This window comes from Fistularia commersonii, chromosome 30, assembly GCF_037954325.1.
Source record: "Fistularia commersonii isolate RoL2024-O1a breed Wild chromosome 30, RoL_Fcom_v1.0, whole genome shotgun sequence".
Taxonomy (NCBI): Eukaryota; Metazoa; Chordata; class Actinopteri; order Syngnathiformes; family Fistulariidae; genus Fistularia; species Fistularia commersonii.
In genome coordinates this window covers 1,152,774-1,173,997 of record NC_141313.1, presented here as the reverse complement: position 1 = coordinate 1,173,997, position 21,224 = coordinate 1,152,774, and the positions used below count along the sequence as shown (strand labels likewise).

General features: G+C 43.6%; 1 protein-coding gene across 5 annotated transcripts; it reads left to right on the top strand.

The window, feature by feature from the left end:
- The first annotated feature begins 1,864 nt into the window (after positions 1-1,864).
- atat1 (alpha tubulin acetyltransferase 1) lies at positions 1,865-20,931 on the top strand. Of its 5 annotated transcripts, none has more exons than XM_086177732.1 (13): positions 1,874-2,328; positions 2,659-2,719; positions 4,039-4,130; positions 4,252-4,309; positions 4,390-4,503; positions 7,064-7,165; positions 7,924-7,969; positions 8,189-8,234; positions 9,733-9,807; positions 12,662-12,869; positions 16,987-17,072; positions 18,555-18,612; positions 20,377-20,545. In XM_086177732.1, the coding sequence occupies exons 1-13, from the start codon at positions 2,237-2,239 to the stop codon at positions 20,413-20,415; spliced, it is 1,077 nt and encodes a 358-aa protein (XP_086033858.1). In that variant the 5' UTR covers positions 1,874-2,236; the 3' UTR covers positions 20,416-20,545. The 5 variants fall into 5 exon arrangements, with proteins under 5 accessions (XP_086033860.1, XP_086033858.1, XP_086033857.1 ...); XM_086177731.1 differs by having other exon boundaries at positions 16,984-17,072; XM_086177730.1 differs by lacking the exon at positions 8,189-8,234 and having other exon boundaries at positions 20,377-20,931.
- Positions 20,932-21,224: the final 293 nt, after the last annotated feature.

The window sequence follows — 21,224 nt, the reverse complement described above, 5'->3', positions numbered from 1 at the left end:
GACACGTCAGCCTCGAAGTGACGCTTCCTTCCCCTCCGGGGCAGGTTGCAGCTGGTTGGGCTCTTTGTGCGCCGGTTCCTGGCGGGTGGAGCAGCTTCTCGATGCCAAGACCATCCTCGACACACACCGCTGAAGCGTCTGCTGCGCCGGGAGCGGTGCATCCCTGCGTGGCCTGCAGGGACGCCGCTGCAGGCGGTGAAGTCTGAAGGAGGTCAGGGCCTCGTGACTCAGGGGCGGGAAACCCCGCCGTCATCTCGCGGACCGGTTCTGGGCGCGGTTGCCGTGACATCTGCATGGCCGTCATCCACGACGCTCGCCGGAAGCTCCTGGGGAGCCAGAACTGGAAAGACCGTGTTATTGTGGCCCCTGGATTACTTCACGCGTGCCGTCGTGGATCTGAGCGGCTGCAAAACGCCGGATGAGATTCTACTCATTTCTGGACATTTACTGGCTTCAGGACAGACGTGCACGGCTCAGGGTTCGGTTAGATCAGAGGTGCAAAGAGGGATGAGGACCTGCTGGGACCTGATGCTCTGCAGATCATTTCTTCAAGTTATTATTGCAGCAGGAGCAGTATAATATGGTACAAAATATTTTATCTTACTTTGTATGAGTATTCCTAAAAACAATACCACAATACATTTTATTTAATATCATGTACAAACAAAAAATATTTTAACAAACACTAATGACACAAAATGTTTTATTTTATTTCGTATGAGTATTCCTAAGAACAATACCACAATACATTTTATCCAATATCATGTACACACAAAAAATATTAAGACAAATATAAAATATGATGCAAAATATTTTATTTTACTTCGTATGAGTATTCCAAAAACAATATTACAATACATTTTATTTAATGACATGCACAACCTAAAAATATTCCAACAAGGACAAAGTATTTTATTTTATTTTGTATGGGTATTCCTGAACACAGTATGACAATACATTTTATTTAACATAATGTACAAACAAAAAAAAATTCAACAAATACAAAATATATACAAAATATCTTATTTTACTTTGTATGAGTATTCCTGAAAACAATATTACAATACATTTTATGTAATGTCATGAACAAACAAAAAATATTTCAACAAATACAAAATATTTTATTTCGTATGAGTATTCCTAAAAACAATATTCGAAAACACTTTATTTAATATCATGTACAAACAAAAAACATTTTTACAAATACAAAATATGATGCAAAATATTTTATTTTATTTTATTTCGTATGAGTATTCCTAAAAAACAATATTACAATACATTTTATTTAATATCATGTACAAACAAAAATATTTCAACAAATACAAAATATGTTATTTATTTATTTATTTCGAATTATTTATACATGCAATAAAATTTAATTTACCTCAACATTTGAGTCTATTATAATTTATAAAGATATTTATATATATTTTAAAAATGACCCTTTTAAAAAATGACCTGAAAATCAAGCACGCTCATCATTAGCAAATTGCAGAGGAAGCGCTTTTGTGCAGCGAAGCGTTTACTTTATCTGGTTTTGTTAAAATCTTAAAAATTAAAAAACAATTATCCTGAAAATTAAATTTAAATCTTATTTTTGTCTGCAGGAGATCTTTTCGCAGACACAACGCGTCTGAGCCTGAACACTTTACCGTAAACACGGATAAAACGCTCCCCCAAATTTTACGCCACATCTTAGCCAAGCTTAATAGCCGGCCAGGAAATAATATGTGGGAGTTTTAATTAAAAATACGTCTTTTTAGGTGTCTTTCGAACACAACTTTGTAGTTTTTCAACAGTTTTACTGCGCCTTCCGGGCTGCCGGTAATTGTCGGTCTCCTGTTTTTCGGTCATTGCGGTAGATGTTGCCGGGAGGGACCCGAACACACAATGGAGCGGGGAGACTAACGTGAACACCAGGTGCCTTTCCCCGCACTAACATCGTTACTTAAAGCCTTTTTAATCGCACCGATACAATGACAGAGTTATTTCTTGCTGCTCTAGAAACAAGCCAACTGTCGCTTGCGAAAGATTCGCCTCGGTGTTGCTAGCGAACTACATTAGCAAGCTAACTAGCTGCTAGCCGGTAGCCGCTAGCCGGTAGCCGCTAGCCGGTAGCCGCTAGCCGGTAGCCGCTAGCTGCTAGCCGCTAGCCGGTAGCTGCTAGCTTGTAGCTGCTAACGGCTAGCCCCGCACCTGCTCCAGCTCCGCCGCACCGCCCGTTAAACTCGCTAGCATGGAGTTTCCCTTCGACATCAATCAGTTGTTTTGCGAGAGGGTCTCCGTTTTGGACCAGACCCTCGTTGCGGGGCGTAAATCGGCAGGAAGGTAAGTAGGGGTGGGTCTGTTTTAATGATGGAGCGCTAAAGGGGGTGGGGGGGGATCCATGCCCTGCAGCACTCTGCAAGGGAGAAAGTGTCATGCTGAAATAACTTGCATTCTTGGTCATTCATTGCATTATTTTAACAAATTTCCTTACAATTATACGTGACACTAATCAAAGTCTGGCTCACTGTTATACCCATTGCTGACTGCACTAGTAGAAGGATGGTGTTCACCCGTCAGAAACCACTTTAAACCTTGCAGAACTGCTTTAAAATAGTCATGCAGTGATTTGCTGTACTCGCTTTGCAACTTGGACTTGTTTTGTATCTTCAGACCGGATCTCCAGGCTCACATAGCCACTGTCATCGATGATCTCGGAAGAGCCTCTGCAAAGGTGAGCAAAGGTTACCTTCCGAACGAATCCCCCCCGACTTTGGAGCAAAATCTCTCCTCTCCGCCGAGTTCTTCTGTCTGAACTTCCAGGTCAGATAAGCAAACATGGGTCGGTGGCGTGACGTGTTCTCACTGCGGTGTTTTCGCTCCGATCCGTGTTGAACGGGGTTCATTATGTGAAGTGTCGGGAATCTAAATGAAGGAGCAGACAGACAAACCACTCTATTCTCTGGAATCCCAGAGCTCGATGAGGAACGTCATGGTCGGCATCTCCTCACTGTCTCACCCAGTAACAGGCAAACTAATCCGGCCCGCCCAACTTTACATTTTATAGAATTAAATCTCATTATTACCGACGTTCCTCATCCACACTGACATTTGTCGTAGTGTGGCGTGTTACTCTTTATGTCACTTTTGCCATTTGAATCCTTCTGTAAATACGAGTGGATCGTGGAAGCAGAAGCCGTCAGTGGGAATGCAGAGTGCTTAATAAGAACCGGACGACAACATTTTTTGATTTACAGACTTTGCAAAAGTTTCCCACGGACAAACCATGATTACAGAGTCGAGAACCGAGGCAAGTTTTATGCTGGGCTTCAAATTAGCCATGTTCGTAAACCTCCAGAGGACGACACGTAAGACGCTGACGGCGTTTTATTCGACCTACAAACACCAACAAAGCCTGTCGCAGATCCAGTTTATTCCACCTGTCACGTTCACTGCTCATAAAAATAAAGGGAACACTAAAATAACGCATCCTAGATCTGAATTCATGAAATATTCTAATTAAATACTTTGTTCTCTACATCGCTGAATGTGCCGACAATAAAATCCCACAAAAATGATCAATAGGACTCTGATGTATGAACCCATGGAGGTCTGGAATAAGATAAGATAAGAACAACTTTATTTATCCCGAAGGTAATTGTTGTGCCAGAGTTTCAAGCAAAACAACAATAATAGATAATAGGAAGGAGGGAGGCTAAGAAATACAATCAAATATAAAGTGTCAATGCAAATGAAAGTGTAAAAACTCACGACGGGCTGATGCCGTGTCTTCAAAACGAGTCCAGATGAATCAGTGTTGTTTCCTAAGAGGACACTTTGACTCCACACAAGTGTCTGACTGGCTTGGAGTTACGTTGTGTTGTTTAAGTGTTCCTTTTAGATTTTTGGAGCAGTAGTTCAAACAAATACTCCATCTGTTCCTGGTCCGGACCCGCTGGAAAACTTTCGAACCCCTTTCAGCCGGCGAGTCAAAAAGTTTGCCGGCTCCTGGTCTCACCTTTCCAACGTCTGAAGAAGATCTCCTGTTTTTAGGCCCAGCAGCTCAGCGCTCCTGTAACCAGTGCTTCCAAGCTGCAGTCGCAGCGCCATCAGCTCTACCTGCTGAAGGACGGCGAGCGGAACGGGTAGGTCTCGCTTCTTCTGCAAAACACCTTATTTTTTTTAAGCTCTCCATGTTTTCTGGCCTCGAAGAACCCGAACGGAAAGCCGGTTTAATAAAAGCTGCGCCTCCTTCTCGCCCCGCAGAGGACGAGGTGTCGCGGTGGGATTTATCAAGGTCGGCTACAAGAAGTTATTCCTGCTCGTGAGTCTCCGTCATTTATTTTAATTCTTTTCCCGCCGCGTTTGCCGATCCCGATGCCGCAGCCGCGTTTTTCCCCGCAGGACCAACAAGGCGCGCACATCGAGGCCGAGCCGCCGTGCATCCTGGATTTCTACATCGCCGAGAACCTGCAGAGGCACGGCTACGGGCTGGAGCTGTTTGACTTCATGCTGCAGGTGAAGCTGAGAGACATTTATTTTATTTTTGTGTGAGAGGAGCAGGAAGAAAAACATCTGGTCGTCCTGCACCATTTCAATGCTGTTGTTTGCCGTCCAAAAATGTACATTTCATAGTTTACATTTGATTTGTCAACGAAGACGGTGCCAATATTAGCATTAGCTGATGGAGTTTTATAGATCAAATCTGCAAGTTTTTTTCAATACTGGCAGCACTTTGACGGAGCGATACGTAAATGATTTGTTGACGAGTAGCGCTTTTTATAACCCTTATCCTGATAGCCGCTGTGGAAAGCAGCTTTTCAGCCGGGCGTAATCTGGATAAATCAATGCATTGTCAGTCAAAGTAAACAAAATGAGAGCCTGAAGAGAATAAGATGGTTAAAGTCGCCTTTATAACGTCCTATTGTTAATATATTATTTTTCAGCCACTTGTTGACTATTTGTGTTAAACTGCTGTCCTAATTTATACAGCATGTCTTTCAACAAGAAACCGCCTTTGTTTGAACATCCCTGTAATTAAAGGGGTGTTACTGAAAACACAGGTGACCACCGAGCTGCTTCGGTCTAATTTAGTTCCTAATGTTGGTATCTTCTGTTTGCAGATGACATTGTGATCTGTAGCGAGAGCAGGGAACAGGTTAGAGGTGGAGGTATGCTCTGGAAAGGAGAGGAATGAAGGTTAGTCGCAGCGAGACAGAATATATGTGTGTGAATGAGAGGAACTCGGGTGAAACCGAGTGAGGCTGCAGGGAATGGAGATCAAGAAGCTGGAGGATTTCAGGTACGTGGTGGTCAAAAGTCCAGAGCACAGGAGAGTCTGGAGAAGAGGTGAAGAGACGGGTTCAAGCAGGCTGGAAATGGTGGAGAAAAAGTAGAATAGATTTATAAATGTTTTAAAAATGAACCTGTTAAAAAAAATGACCTGAAGCCCTGTATTAGAGAATTAGAAAGAAAGCGCTTGTGTGCAAATATGTGTTTTATTGAGCTTCTCTTTGGGTGTGACCAGGATGGAGAGGATCAGGAAGGAGTCCATCAGAGGGACGGCACATGGTAGATGATCTGGACAGAGACTGAGATGGTTGGGATAGTGAATATATTGGGAGACGGATACTGGAATTGGAGGTCTCGAGGAATACGAGAAAAAATTGATGGACATTGTGAGTTGGTGAGAGAGAAGAGGATCCAGAGAATAAGGTTAGATGGAGAAAGTGGATTTGCTTTGGAGAAGAAGAATTTGTCACAGGGGTGCAGGACATGTATGACCAAGACAAAGTGATGACGGAGATGGTTTGGACGAGAACACTCCTCTGGTCATGTCCAAACCATGGTGAAGATCTTGGTAGAAGGTTGCTGAAGGTGGAGCTGCCATGTAGGAGGTCTAGAGGACGACCAAAGAGAAGATGTATGGACGTCGTGAGAGAGCATATGAAGGGAGTTGGTGTGAGAGGAGGATCTAGAGAATAGGGTGAGATGGAGAGGGTGGATTCACTGTGGAGACCCCTGAAGGGAAAAGCCCAAAGGAGAAGAAGAGTTTGTCACAGGGGTGCAGGACATGTATGACCGAGACAAGGTGATGATTAAGATGGTTTGGACGAGAACACTCCTCTGTTCATGTCATGAAGACTAATGCTGGTATCATCAGACAAATCAGGCATGATGTGGGTGGGCCGGATCAGCGTGGACGTTTCTCCGTGCATCCTCTGGCCAGCCTCTCGACCGGGGCCGGACATTTCACAAGTTTTGACCCATTTTTACTCAGACGTCATTATTTTGGCTCTGGTTAAAGCAGTTTACAGGAGAGCCTTTTTATTTCCCGCTCGGCCAGAGGGACACAGCCAGACCATGTCCTTCACTGGGCCTGTAGAACTCTGTGTTCTGGTCCGTGAATGAACGTACCGTTTAAAAACGGGAGGACTTTGAAGGGGCCGTCGAGGTCGGCCATCTTTGACCCGAAGTCCAAATGTTTCATTTGTTTCAGTGTAAAGGAGAACAGATAAGTGATACAATTCTATGTAATGAACTGTTCGGGCTGAGCTTCATGAATGAAAGTAAGTGCAATTTCAACAACACTATGTCTCAGTTCTCCGTGCATTTTGTTGTGTTTTTCACCACAACGAGTCTCATAGCGGCACTGAAACTGGCTGCATGCACACCCACCATACAGGTTTCTTATTAACCTCAACCAACAAATGAGAAGTGACCCATTTTTCTTGGAAAACTCAACCCTCCATGTCCACTTTTCTTTTTTTTTGATAACGATATCTCGGTGATGAGGGTGTCGGGTCCAACAGAAAAGCTCACACATCTCTAACAATAATTAAAAATGTTATTTACAGACCCGGAAGCCACATTGCTGCCCTCTGCTGTAAGCTGTGAGTCACATGGTGTTGCACCCCTAGCAGACAATATAGGAACTGCATATTTTAAAAAGTACTTCCTGATTTTTATGCATTTTTTTCAAATTGTAGATTTATTCCACAGGCTGGATAGAACCCCTCGGAGGGCGGTACATTTGAAATTCCCGATCTAAAACTCTCCTGTGTGTTTTCCACTCCAGCACAAGAACCTGGAGCCGGTTCTGATGGCCTTCGACCGACCCTCGCCCAAGTTTCTGTCTTTCCTGGCCAAGCATTACTGCCTGACCCAGAGCGTTCCTCAGGTAAGGCCTGCTGGGAAATGCGATACAGTATACTCTTGTTTTTCACGGGGGTTACGTTCCAAAAAGAACCCGTAATAGGCAAAATCCGTGAAGTAGAAACCTTTATTTTTTTTTTACAATTATCATACAATTAATGCAGTCATTAATCCACAGAGCTAATCGAGACTCCATCCTTACCACGGTCTTGTTGTGGACAGTTGCAACCCTTTTTGCATCCTTATTAAAACTTATCGCTGCCGTCGTCCTCATGTTTTTTTCTTCCTTCTTTACGGAACAAACGGAAGATTCATTCATTCCGTAATGCCGACCTGCAGCCGCATAGCTTTTAGCTTCCCTTAGCATGTCCAGAAGTTTAACTTTATTTGCCATAGATAGCATCTTCCGCTGCCTTTTGGGCCCTGCAAGGTGCTTTTGTCGTGTTTTGTCAACATTATGGGTTTTAGAGAAACTCGAAATTGCAAGAGAATTTGCGCGTACGTCACGTAAATTTGTCAAGCTGTTTTACGTACGTGTACATATTAAACTGCAACGTTATTGACGCACAGGTAGAGAAGAAGAGGAGTGACTTTTTAGCCAATCAGAATGCAGAACACAATGCACCATGCAAATCCGTGAAGAAGCGAAACCGTGAAAAGTAAACTCCGTTATAGCGAGGGATCGCTGTATTTCACATCTCCGGTCCTTTTTATTCCCCCGACGTTATAAATGGATCTTTAATAAAGTTTTATCAGTAAACTTTGCATTCTCCCTTTTTCCAGGTTAATAACTTTGTTGTGTTCGAGGGCTTCTTCGTCAACCGATCAGGTAGGAGTTTCACTTCTCGGCTTTCCCTCTTTGTCGGGAGGGAGGGAGTCCTCGTCGGTGAAATGATGGAAACGAGAGGGGAAAAAAAAAAAATCAACAACCAGCCCTCGTTTCTTTTAAAATGCGTGAGAAGGAGCACCCGTCCCGGAGTGCTCGTCTGCTTTTCTTTCCAAAATCTTTTTATTTTATTTTTTGTTTTGTTTCACCAAACTCTTCCAGGCTCGCTTTCCGCTCCTCTGACGGATCAGGGGATGTACGGCTTTTTGTAAGGATTTCCTTTCTTTTTCTCATTCGCTCCCGGCATCTCATTCCCTCTCCTCCTCTATTGCATCCATCCCTCCTGCACCAGATTCACATGCAAGGTTTATTTCCTCCCCGCCCTTCACCGTTTTCCACTCCGATAAATGTCCTGCATTATGTCACCTTCGAAACCCGCTCCTCCTCTGGAACGTCCTGTTGTTTTTATTTAGCAACGCTTTGCATATTTACCTATAAAGTTGCGCGATGATTTGACGCAATTGGGGGGGAAAAAAGAAATGTGAAAATTGTGACGTAGGAAGGTGTCCGGAATTGCAAGAATGGTGCGAAAGCGAATGAGCTTGCAGGCTCGAAATTGGCAAACAGGCCGTTTTAATTGTTCTTATTTTGTTTCCGCGTTCCACTCAAACAGATAGCAGAGGAAAGCATGTCCTTGCTTGTTTGTGTTCAATGAAGGAGTTGATGAAGAGATCTAGACGTGACGCCGTGGTTTTCCAAATGCCGCCGCGGCGTTAAAAGCCGAGGAGCAGCGATGGCGAGCGCGGCGATCGGGGTCGGCAACCTTTTCCATTCAAAGAGCCATTTGGACCCGTTTCTTCCACAGTAAAGAAAACACTAGAAAACACACGACCCTTTTAGAAATTTAAAAATGAATTAACACGGCATAAAGGACCATCTCAGAAAATTAGAATATTGTGATAAAGTTCTTTATCTTCTGTAATGCAATTACAAAAACAAAATTGTCATATATTCTGGATTCATTACAAATCAACTGAAATATTGCAAGACTTTTAGTATTTTAATATTGCTGATTATGGCTTACATCTTAAGAAAACTCAAAAATCCTATCTCAAAATATTAGAATATCATGAAAAAGTAATTTTGTTTTTTTTTTAAATTGCATTACAGAAGATAAAGAACTTTATCACAATATTCAAATTTTCTGAGACAGTCCTGTATAACGTTTGTTTTGTTTTTTTTTTGCCTTTATGCGATGTACAAACAAAATGTGATGCTTTTTTTTTTTTTAATCAATGAACAACTTCAGAAAAAAACAAAAGACATTTCTGCATGCAGCAAAACATTTTGAGCTCTTAAAAAAAAACATTTGGTCAAAGGTTATGTTTATATGAGTCCTGCTTGTTTTTATGAAGAAAAAAAAAAAAATTAAATGATTCACCTTAAATTAACTGGCGCGTGCAGTTGCTAATTAACTATATTTTAACACGTTTTATTTAGATGTTACAAGACCCTAATTTAAAATGACATTTTAAAAATGAAAGAACTAAAATAAAATACAATTTAATGAAATATTGTTTTTAAATAATTATCTTCAAAAGTCACAGGGAGCCGCATCAGAGGGGTCAAAGAGCCGCGGGTCGCCGACCCCTGGCGTAGATCTTTCCAGAATCAGATCTGAGTTTCAGCCCTGCGAGGATCTGGAGTTGGAGGCGCGAGCGACTCCCTCTTTCCAGACCCGAATCTGACGGCGCTCTCCTCCACAGCGGCCCAGCTGAGAAAGGTTCCCCTCAAAAAGCCCGACGGAGAGATCAAGCCCTACTCTTTGATGGAGAGAGAAGGTGAGCGGATCTGCACACTTTCCAGTGTTTCCAGATGTCCACCGTCTCCCGGGAAACAGTAAACCCTTGTTTTTCACGGGGGTTTCGTTCCAAAAAGAACCCGTGATAGGCAAAATCTGTGAAGTAGAAACCTTTTTTTTTTTTTTTTTACAATTATTATACAATTAAATACTCTATTATACATTGAAAAGAAAGAACAAACCATTTTACAGGCTCAATCATTTGCTTCACAAATAAAAGTACTGTACTTTAGAAACGTTTTTTTCAACATATAACTTCTGTACTGTCAAATAATAATTTTAATCATCAATGTGAACAGAAGGCTTCAAATGGCGGAGATTAGCTCCGCCTACTGCGACCCGAGGAATTGGATTAAACGGGATAAAATTGAAAATGATTATGAAAAAAATTGCGGACAGTTGCAACCCTTTTTGCATCCTTATTAAAACTTATCGCCGCTGTCGTCCTTCTGTTTTTTTCTTCCTTCTTTACAGAACGAACGGAAGATTCATTCATTCCGTAATGCCGACCTGCAGCCGCATAGCTTTTAGCTTCCCTTAGCATGTCCAGAAGTTTAACTTTATCTGCCATAGATAGCATCTTCCGCTGCCTTTTGGGCCCTTTTGTCGCTCCAGAGCGTTTTATCAACATTATGGGTTTTAGAGAAACTCGAAATTGCAAGAGAATTTGCGCGTACGTCATGTAAATTTGTCAAGCTGTTTTCCGTACGTGTACATATTAAACCGCAACGTTATTGACGCACAGGTAGAGAAGAAGAGGAGTGACTTTTTAGCCAATCAGAATGCAGAACACAATGAAAGATGCAAATCCGTGAAGCAGCGAAACCGTGAAAAGTAAACTCCGTTATAGCGAGGGATCACTGTATAGGCAAAAAAAAAACAAACATTATACAGGACTTTCTCAGAAAATAAGAATATTGTGGTTAAAGTTATTTATCTTCTGTGATGCAATAAAAAAAAACAAAATTACTTTTTTCATGATATTCTAATATTTTGAGATAGGATTTTTGAGTTTTCTTAAGATGTAAGCCATAATCAGCAATATTAAAATAATAAAAGTCTTGCAATATTTCAGTTGATTTGTAATGAATCTAGAATGTATGATTTTTTTTTTTTGTAATTGCATTACAGAAGATAAAGAACTTTATCACAATGTTTACATTATGTTTACACACAGTTGTGTTCAAAATAATAGCAGTGTTGTTAAAAATGTGGGTAAAGCTCAAAATCCTTCTAATATTTTTATTTCCATTCACTCTGCACATTATAATTTACATGAAAGCATCAATGAAAAAGTAGCAATGTTTAATTTACAGAAAATGAAGAAAAAGTGGTTGTGGGCTGTTCAAAAAAATGGCAGTGTCTGAATATTTCATAACAAACTCAAATGTTAACTCCATGAACTGAAAGAACATTAAGGTTTAGCGTTTCTGTGATTCACAAAACTAATATTTAGTTGCATAACCACTTTTTGAGAACTGCTTCACATCTGTGTTGCATGGAGTCAACCAACTGAGGCTTGAATTAAGTGTTTGGGACAGTTTTCTTCTGTAAATAAATTCAAATTCTGCTACTTTTTTCTCAATGATTTCATGTAAAATATAATGTGCAGTGTTCCCAGTGAATGGAAATAAAAATATAAGAAGGATTTTGAGCTTTACCTCCATTTTTAACAACACTGCTATTGTTTTGAACACAACTGTATATAACTGTATACACAACTGTATATGATTAAATACATACCAGTAACATCCACAAATGTAGACTGGAAATGCATTTTTTCTGAACAGTGGCTGAAACGGCTGATGAAAAAGATGAATAATAAATAAGACAAGGAAAAGTCCATTCATTCATCCAGTTTTTTTATCCCGCTTAGTCCTCCAGCTGATCGCTAGCTTGGTCTTCCTCCTGCGCACTAAAACCACTAAAATTGTATTTTTTGGCGTCGGCATTGAACGTCCTCACAATTTCACGCTGGTTTCATCGATCCGATGCGAAAGGGCTATAAATGTTTTGCGTGAAGCTCGTTGTTTAAGCCGCAGTTTTGAAAGCGTGTGGGGAAAAAGTAGCGGCTTATCGACCTGGAAATGACGGCATCTGCCGTGTCCGCGACATTTGTTTAACTCTTAACTCACAACCTACAGCAGATGGCAGCAACCTTGCTTCTGTGCCTGAAAATAATATTTTTACTTTTTGCTAGAAATGCACCTCCTTTTCTGTCGGCCCCGACTCCCTCGTCAGCAAGATGTCGTCGTCAAAAAGGAGAAAAGAAGTCACGGAGTTTCGGGTTTTCCAAGGAAAATGGACCACTTCTTATTTGTTGGTTGAGGTTAATAAGAAACCTGGGGCAAGATTCGGTGTCGCTATGAGACTCAAATACAACAAAATGCACGGAGAACTGAGTCGACAGAACTTAGGCGAGGTGTTGTTGACATTGCACTTACTTTTCTCCATGTTTTTTTTTAAAGGAACCGTTCATGACATAGAAAGATTTTTATAATTTAGATGTTCTTTACACTTAAACAAGGGAAACATTTGGACTTAGTGTTACTTCCAGGTAAGAAGTCACAGGATAATAAATAAGCCCACATTTAGGCAGGTGGCAGGTGTTCTATGCAGATTTGATGATTGAAAGATGGAAAGGACATGTTGAAAATGTTTAAAAATACACATAGTTCTTGTTGTATTTGTTTTATTTATTAGAAATTAGTTTAGGAATCTGCCAGGAACCCACACACATGCTTCCAAAACGGGAAAGAAGTAGCGTTTTGAGAGTCGTAGATGTGATGAATGGATTGTCAAGAATGGACTTTCCCTTGCAATTCCCTCCTCAGTGGTCCGGCAGGAGCAGAGGACTCTCCCCTGGCCGTTTGCCCCCCATTCCCCCCGGCGGTTGGTATCCTCCCAGTTCTCGCACTCCCTCAGCGTGGGCTCCTCCCCCACCAGGGCGCCCCTGCGAGCCGCCACAGTGGCCCCCGGGGGCCACCGAGACCTGGGTCCCCGCTCCCCCCTGATGGAGCGCTGCCGGGCAAAACGCACCAGGTAAGGCTTCGGCCCAGGGAGCCGCGGGAGGGTGGGAGGCCTGCCGTCATTTCCGGAATAGAGGCCCTGAACCTGAATGGAAGCCGCTAGGTGAGGCAGGCAGTTCTCCTGCCTCATGGTAGGGGGCGCTGCAGAATACAGTGACAGCAAGCTACAGTTAGCATGTCAAGTGCAGCCATCCATTTATTTTTTTGAAGATGGAAGATGACATATCCAAATGTACTGTCATTTCCGGACTGTCAAGCGCACCTGGATAGAAGCAGCACCGGCTAAAAAGAACAAATAACAAAGATCCACCATCTTCCGTTCTTCTTCCGATTCAGGAACAAGCAGGATGGTAGTTAGAATACCTTTTTCATGTGCTTCATGTGTTGCCTTTTCACCGGCGCATGCATTCAGAGATGGATAAATACCATCATTTCTGGACTTGCACCTGAATATAAGCCGCACCGCCTAAGAATAAATTGATCCGTGTACATATACAGGCCTTATCAAGACAGAAGATATGTGTGTGAATGAGAGGAACTCGGGTGGAACGGTGAGGCTACAGGGAGGGGAGATCAAGAAGCTGGAGGATTTCAGGTATTGAAGGTCAACAGTCCAGAGCGTAGGAGAGTGTGGAAAAGAGGTGAAGAGACGGTCCAAGCAGGTTGGAATGGGTGGAGAAAAGTGTCAGGGGTACCAAGAGATAGAAGAACATCAGCCAGAAGGAAAGGAAAGGTGTACAAGACAGTGGTGAGACCAGCGATGATGTTTGGACTAGAAACTGTTCCAATGACCAAAAGACAGCAGGCAGAACTAGAGGTTGCAGAGATGAAGATGTTGAGGTTCTCTTTGGGAGTGACCAGGATGGAGAGGATCAGGAATGAGTCTATCAGAGGGACGGCACATGTTCGATGTTTTGGAGAGAAGGTCAGAGAAGCCAGACTGAGATGGTTGGGTCATGGACAGAGGAGGGATAGAGAATATATTGGTAGACGGATGCTGGAATTGGAGCTGCCAGGCAGGAGGTCTGGAGGAAGACCAAAGAGAAGGTTTATGGACGTCGTGAGAGAAGATATGAAGGTAGTTGGTGTGAGAGAAGAGGATCCAGAGAATAGGGTTAGATGGAGAAAGTGGACTCGCTGTGGAGACACCTGAAGGGAAAAGTCGAAAGAAGAAGAAGAAGACATATATAGGCCGCACTTGTCTATAAGCCGCAGGTATCAACGTTTTAACATGAGATATTTACACTTTTAATTAAATGACAACATTTGTAGTAACATCCAGACATACAGATGTTACGCATACATCCACTTTGTCCTCCAGCCGATGGCTATCTTGGCCTTCCTCCTGCGCACTAAAACCGTTCGTTTTCATCCGTGTTGGAATTGAACGGCCTCAGAATTTAAGACAATTATTATATATATGTTTTATATATATATATATATATATATATATATATGTGTGTGTGTGTGTATAATATATATATTGTATTATAACTATTGATTTCCATAGGGGTAATTCTTTTGTCACAGCAGCTAGCTGTTACAGTGTCAATAAATATGAATGTAAATAGAAAGATAGCAAAAGACATCCACAAATAGACAGCAGAGTGAACAAGAATAGAAACAGTGACGATAACAATAACAAAAATGAACAGGATGTGAATGGACTGAGACCAAGAAGGATAAAAATAGCCAACTTCACGCTCCTTTCATCGCCCCGATGCGACCAGGCCAAATGTTTTGGCGGCGTGACGCTTCTTAACCCCAAAAAAATCCATAAATTAGCCGCATCGTTGTTGAAGCCGCCGTGTTCAACGCATGATATAGTCCCGGAAATGACGCTATCTGCCGTGTCCACCCGCCGACGTAAACAAAACGGGTCGGTAATCGCTTTGCTTTAAAAGGATCGGCGAGAACGCACTCTCTGCACGTTCATCTTCGGAGCGTTCTGATTGGACGACACGGAGAGGTCCGGTTTAAGCCGAGATAAACGCCGCCCGTGCAGGGAGGGCGGATGTTTGTTAATCTTCTCAGCCAGACAGAACCGGGGAGAGGACAAATATTTACCGGATTCTGGATAAACACGCCGAACAGGCATGTTGTACTTGAAACACTCAGATAATTGTTTCGCTTTGATTCAGAATCCAATGTGAAGAACTGCACTTTTCAAGCACAGCATGATTTAAAGAGCTTGGACTCGGTTCCAGAGTCACCGTCTGCAGGCTCCTCATTTTAAGGGAACATGGCAATATATATGTGTGTGTGTGTGTGTGTGTGTGTGTGTAATATTACCCAGCAGTGGGTGGGCAGGGCTTCCTCTCCTGGAGGCTCTGGTAGCTTTGTGTTCTTGGGGGACAAAGCGATGTTTTCCTGCTCCGCCCGGCGTTCCTCCTGTTAGCATTAGCTCTCCTGCTAACGTCCAAACACTGTCTTTCTCTTCTTCCCTCTCTCTCTCTCTCTCTTTCCCTTATCCTTTATTTATTTGCTCACCCCATTTATCCCACCGATTCATTGTGCCTGTCGTTTTCCTCACCTCGACCAATCAATGGCCTCGGTAGTTCCCTTAATAGATCTCAGCTGGGTTTCCATTGACCGTCTCCTCCTCTGGAAGGGGTCGCGCCGATGGACGGCCGTCGACGGCTAAAAGAAGTTGCGGCCTTTTTTTTTAAAAATGTTGTTATTGTCTCTTCCCAGCAGAGGGGCGTGATGTGTTCTTGCCTTTTATAAAAATCCATTAAATCCTCTCAAACCGCACGCGCGGCTTTTTATTTATATTTTCTTCGTAGCAACCGAGAGGCTTTGAGTTTAATAGTGATAACATTGAGAATTCTGCCTGTGGAGGTTCTCAGTTGTCCAGGTGGTGGTGGAGTCTTGTCGTAATCTTCTCGTCGTGGCGACTGCACTCCTTCACCTGAAGACGTTCCAGCCCTCGTCACGGAAGCTTCTTCACCTCCAACAACCTGCTGGGAGTTTCCAAATATAAGTGCCAGGATTTTGGGCGGCTCGAGGTGATGGAGGCTTCTTGTGTTAATGGAAGAGCTGATCTGCAGAAGCTAGGTGTGACGGGGCTGCTATGCTAAGGGTTGTTATGCTAATGAGTTGTAATGCTAAAGGGCTGTTATGCTAATGGGGTTATTATGCAAACAGAGTTATGCTAACGGGGACTGTTATGCTAATGAGGTTGTTGTGCTAACAGAGTTATGCTAATGACGACTGTTATGCTAACGGAGGTATTGTTTGTCGGGGACAAAAGACCAAATTTTGTGGGATGACCTGGATTCTGATGTGAAACATTGAAGGTAAACAAAGGAGTGAAACCTGTTGGATCTCATGGACTGAAGTTACCAGGTCTGGTTCTGGAGGTGGATCTTTCTGGATCTTCCTGGTTGTTTGGAGGGTGCAGAAGGTCCTTGATCCCAGTAGGGCGTTTGTGAAAGGTCTTGTCTGAGGCCCCCTCCTCGGTTCAGAGATGGTTTTTCTGTTTTTTCATTGACACAACAAGCCACCGTAACCTAGAGCCGCCCAAAACCCTGGCAGTTCTTTTGGGAAACTCCCCACAGGTCACCGCAGCTGAAGAAGCCTCCGGGATGAGAAATAAAACATCTCCAAGTGAAGAAACTCGAGTCCAGTTGCCACGACGAGAAGCTCTGGACAAGAAGCGAGAATTGTAAGCTGATAAATGTTCACCGTCCGTTGCACCGCTCCAGTCTCCGAGGGGAAACACTTCTTGTAAAACACACTTTGTACCGCTGTTGGAACAGTGACGTGGAACTGCCTTAAGGTTTCCAAATAAATCCAGTCATGACGACCAATGGCTCTTTCACATCTCATTGATTGATGATCAATACATCGAGTCACCCCCCCCCCCCTCCCCCTTCAAATGCCCTGATTTTTATCACATGAGTACCTTCACATCATTTATTTACTTTTCATGCTTTTGATTTTACTCCCAGACCATGTTTATATTATTTACCCCCCACATCTCTTGTTGCTTCGGTTTGGTTCTGTTTTGTAACTCTTTCCCCTCCTCTGTTGTCCTCCACTGTCCACCTCCACTATCGTGCTGCTTCCTCTCTCTCTTTTTCTGTCTGTCCGTCTGTCTTCTCCCCGCTCTGGATGTTTCCCAGCAGCCAGGAGGGTTTGCTCGCCCGCGGCAGCCTCTACAGTCGCCACATGGACGTCGGGGCCGCGGAGCTGCTGCACCGACGCCTGACAGGTGAGCTTCCTGCACCCGGCCGCAGCAGTCTGCAGAAGTCTTCAGATAAAGATACGACTTGTTGATCCCCATCGGGGAAATTCGTTTGTGACAGCAGCGGACTGGAGACGCTGGTGAGAGCAGCCATGCTGTATGCTCTACAAACACAATGACCAAAAGTCAAGAGGCAGAGCTGGAGGTTGTAGAGTTGAAGATGTGGAGGTTCTCTTTGGGTGTGACCAGGATGGAGAGGATCAGGAGTCCCATCAGAGGGACGGCACATGGTAGATGTTCTGGACATAGACTGAGATGGTTGGGATAGTGAATATATTGGTAGACTTGGAGGTCTAGAGGAAGACCGAAGAGAAGATATGAAGGTAGTTGGTGTGAGAGAGGAAGATCCAGAGAATAGGGTTAGATGGAAAAGGTGGAATCACTGTGGAGACCCCTGAAGGGAAAAGCTCAAAGGAAAAGAAGAATTTGTCACAGGGGTGCAGGACATGTATGACTGAGACAAAGTGATGACTGAGATGGTTTAGACATGAACACTCCTCTGGTCATGCCTAAAACATGGTGAAGATCTGGGTAGAAGGTTGCTGAAGGTGGAGCTGCCAGCCAGGAGGTCTAGAGGAAGACCAAAGAGATGATAGATGGACGTCGTGAAAGAGGATATGAAGGTAGTCGTTGTTAGAGAGGAGGATCCGGAGAATAGGTTTAGATGGAGAAAGTGGATTCGCTGTGGAGACCTTTCCCTGAAGGGAATAGCCCAAAGGAAAAGAAGAATTTGTCGCCGGGGTGCAGGACATGTATGACCGCAACAAAGTGATGACTGGGATGGTTTGGACCAGAACACTCCTGTTCTGGGCCAAACCATGGGGAAGATCTGGGTAGAAGGTGGAGCTGCCAGGCAGGAGGTCCAGAGGGAGACCAAAGAGAAGATTTATGGGTGTCGTGAGAGAGGAGGATCCAGAGAAAAGGGTTGGATGAAGAAAGTGGATTAGCTGTGGAGAAGTTGTCACAGGGGTGCAGGACATGTATGACCGAGACAAAGTGATGACTGAGATGGTTTGGACATGAATGCTCCTCTGTTCATTTCCAAGCCCTGGTGAAGATCTGGGTCGAAGGTTGCTGAAGGTGGCTCTGCCAGGTAAAACGAGGATTCAGAGAATAGGGTAAGATAGAGAAGGTGGATTTGGTCTTGAGACCCCTGAAGGGAAAAGCCCAAAGGAGAAGAAGAATCTAAATGTATAAATATAAATATGTGTGTAAATGTACTTGTGTGTAATAATTCCATTGTCTTTTGTGCAATAACCCTGATTTTTACACAGAAATACAACATGTAATCATACACAGCGGCCTCTTAGGATACCGATCACTTTGTATACAATTTTTTTTTTTTAAGTTACGAAGCGCAATTCAAGCCAATTACATCCATGAAATACAAAGAAAATTCACAATACGAATACAAATAAAGTTTTCGCTGATTCTGATTCTCCCCGTCAGGCCTGGACGCCGCCTGGACCGTCAACCCCCCGCGACACGCCGACACACACCCAAGCAGGTACTCGCACAGCTACGCCACCGTTTGTTGTGTAGCGCTTGCAGACTTGGACCTGTAAGCCTAAACATCTACCGAGGCTGGGAGAGAGGTGAGACTTAGGTGTCTCACAAAAGCCGTAGAAAACGTAAAAAAAATGAGTTGAACATTTGACAAATTTATTGACTAATACCAGAAATTATTCAGTCCTTAGTCCCAAAATAAATTCCCAAAGGGATCCAATATCATCAACCCATTATATTATGATACAAGCACATTTATTACTCATAAACTTACTCCTCAATGTAAAGAAAATATATTGCATGAATCAAACAATAAAGTATACTTTTTTTTAACTTAAGAAAGAAATTATGATGTCATCACTTTTAAAAATCATTTCAATAATATTACAACAAGTTCACATTCCTAGGAATTGCATTTCCTTCTAACTTGTATAAAATATACATATAAAGCAAACCGTTAACGCTCGGCTTAAACCGAAATTGAGCAAAATATACCGTATTTTGACGACTATAAGGCGCAAATAAAAGTCTTAGATTTTCTTCCAAATGTGCGGCGCGCCCTCTAGTGCAGTGCGCTCTGTGTGTGTTGTTGTTGTTGTAAGGTGGACGTAGTAGAGGACACCATGAGAACGTTAAAGGGGGAAGTGTGGGCGTTGGTTGTATATAAAAGAACGGTTGTTTGCGTCATGCAGAACATTGTTGTTTTAACAACCCTTAACACATCGAAACATCGCTCGGGCTAACGTGTCCGCCGGCGCTGTTGTTCCAGCTTTCGCAAAAGCCGGCATCATTTCCGAGGAAAGCGACTCTGACAGTGAAGAAAGTGAACCCGGCATGTTTGACGGAGATTTAGCGCAGCTGTTCAAATCAGAAACAGAGGATGAGGACTTCCGTGGGTTCGACTGATGATGATTGCCGGTGAAAAAATGTGAATACCAAACGCAGTTAAGCTCCCGCTCTGTTTTTAAATGCGCACACTTGTATGCTTGTGTGTGTGTTGTTGTTGTAAGGCGGACGTAGTAGAGGACACCATGAGAACGTTAAAGGGGGAAAGTTGGGCGTGGATTATGTATAAAACCTGCGCCTTATAATCAGGTGCGCCTTATAATCAGGTGCGCCTTATGTATGGGTTAAATACAGTGATGGCACACATCACTGAGACTGCGCCTTATAGTCGTGAAAATACGCTAAGTGCCAGGTTCCAGAGCATTGGCTAACCAGACAAACACAATGATTCAGGATGTACCAGAGTGGATTACAACATCAAGGCTAACTGACAACTCATAACACAATCGTCAACATCTACTATAGGAGTCCTTCTGGTCCACAAGCTAAAGGTTAACCTCCCTGCGTGGCTAGCAAAGGACGATTTAGCAAAGGACAAAAAGTTCTCAATACGATAAAACTGTCACCGTCTCGAAAAGTAACTTAAAAGACTAAGTGGATGGAAAATAAACCGATTTAAAGTCTACTCTTATCATTTATTCGTTTTTATTCAAGAGCAGGGAGCTCGATGAGTCCTGTTGAAATGGCGGGCTGAAGAGGTAGAAGAAGAACCTAGCTGATCCCTGTTCTCCAGGCGTCATCGTGCTCCATCTAATTCCAATATTACTATATTTTAGCAGCTCTATTTTCTTTCGGGCTACTAAACGTGTGCCGGTCGTTCGAACTCGGCACTCGGAGAAGTTTGATCCATAAATGCCTGCCTTGCTGCATCATATCAGACCTTCTCATGACCTTCTCAACACCAGGTCTCCTTCCGCAGGTCCTCCTCCGCCCCGCTCTCACTGCCGTTCCTGTCTGAGAAGGACGACGTCCGCAGGAGGACGGCCGTGGGCGGCGTGCACGTCTCCAGGCGTCCACTAGGAGACTTCACGAAGTTCAGGTTGGACGGTGACGGCGAGCCGGACGTCTGGTCCTGGACCGTAGGGGACGGGCGCTTCACCGCCAAGTGGGTGAAACACAAGCAGGAGTGCAGGGGCACGTGTCCATGGTGAGGAACCGGACCCTCCTTCAGCTCCAAGACCTCGGCCGGCGCCGAAGGTCCGTCGCGCAGAAGGTCCACCTTAGATCCCGCACCTTCTCGTGGAACCAGGACGCTCCGATTGCTGTGAGGACACTTTTTTAGGACGTTCCAGGAACCTGAGGGGACCAGGAGGTGTTTGCTGAACATGCAGGTGTGAGGAGCTTTCTGCTCCTGAGACCATGAGAAGATGAGAGAAGATGAGCAGAAGAAGAGTTGTGATCAGGACTTCTCCTGGACATGGCAGCTTCACTCAGAAGGATTTGCCTTTTTGCAAATAAATCTTTATTTACATGACGGATGTTTGCAACCTTCTTAGGACAAACTGAACACACAACCTCCGAGGGGTCGTGGATCAATCGATCGATCAAAGGATGGACAGATGGGTTGATCATAGGATAGATCAATGGATGGATGGATCAATGGATAGATGGATCCATCAATGGATGGATGGATGGATTGATCATAGGATCGATCAAAGGATGGATTGATTAATGGATGGATCGAAGGATGGATGGATAGATCGATCAAAGGATGGATGGATCAATCAATGGATGGATGGATCGATCAAAGGATGGTTGGATTGATCA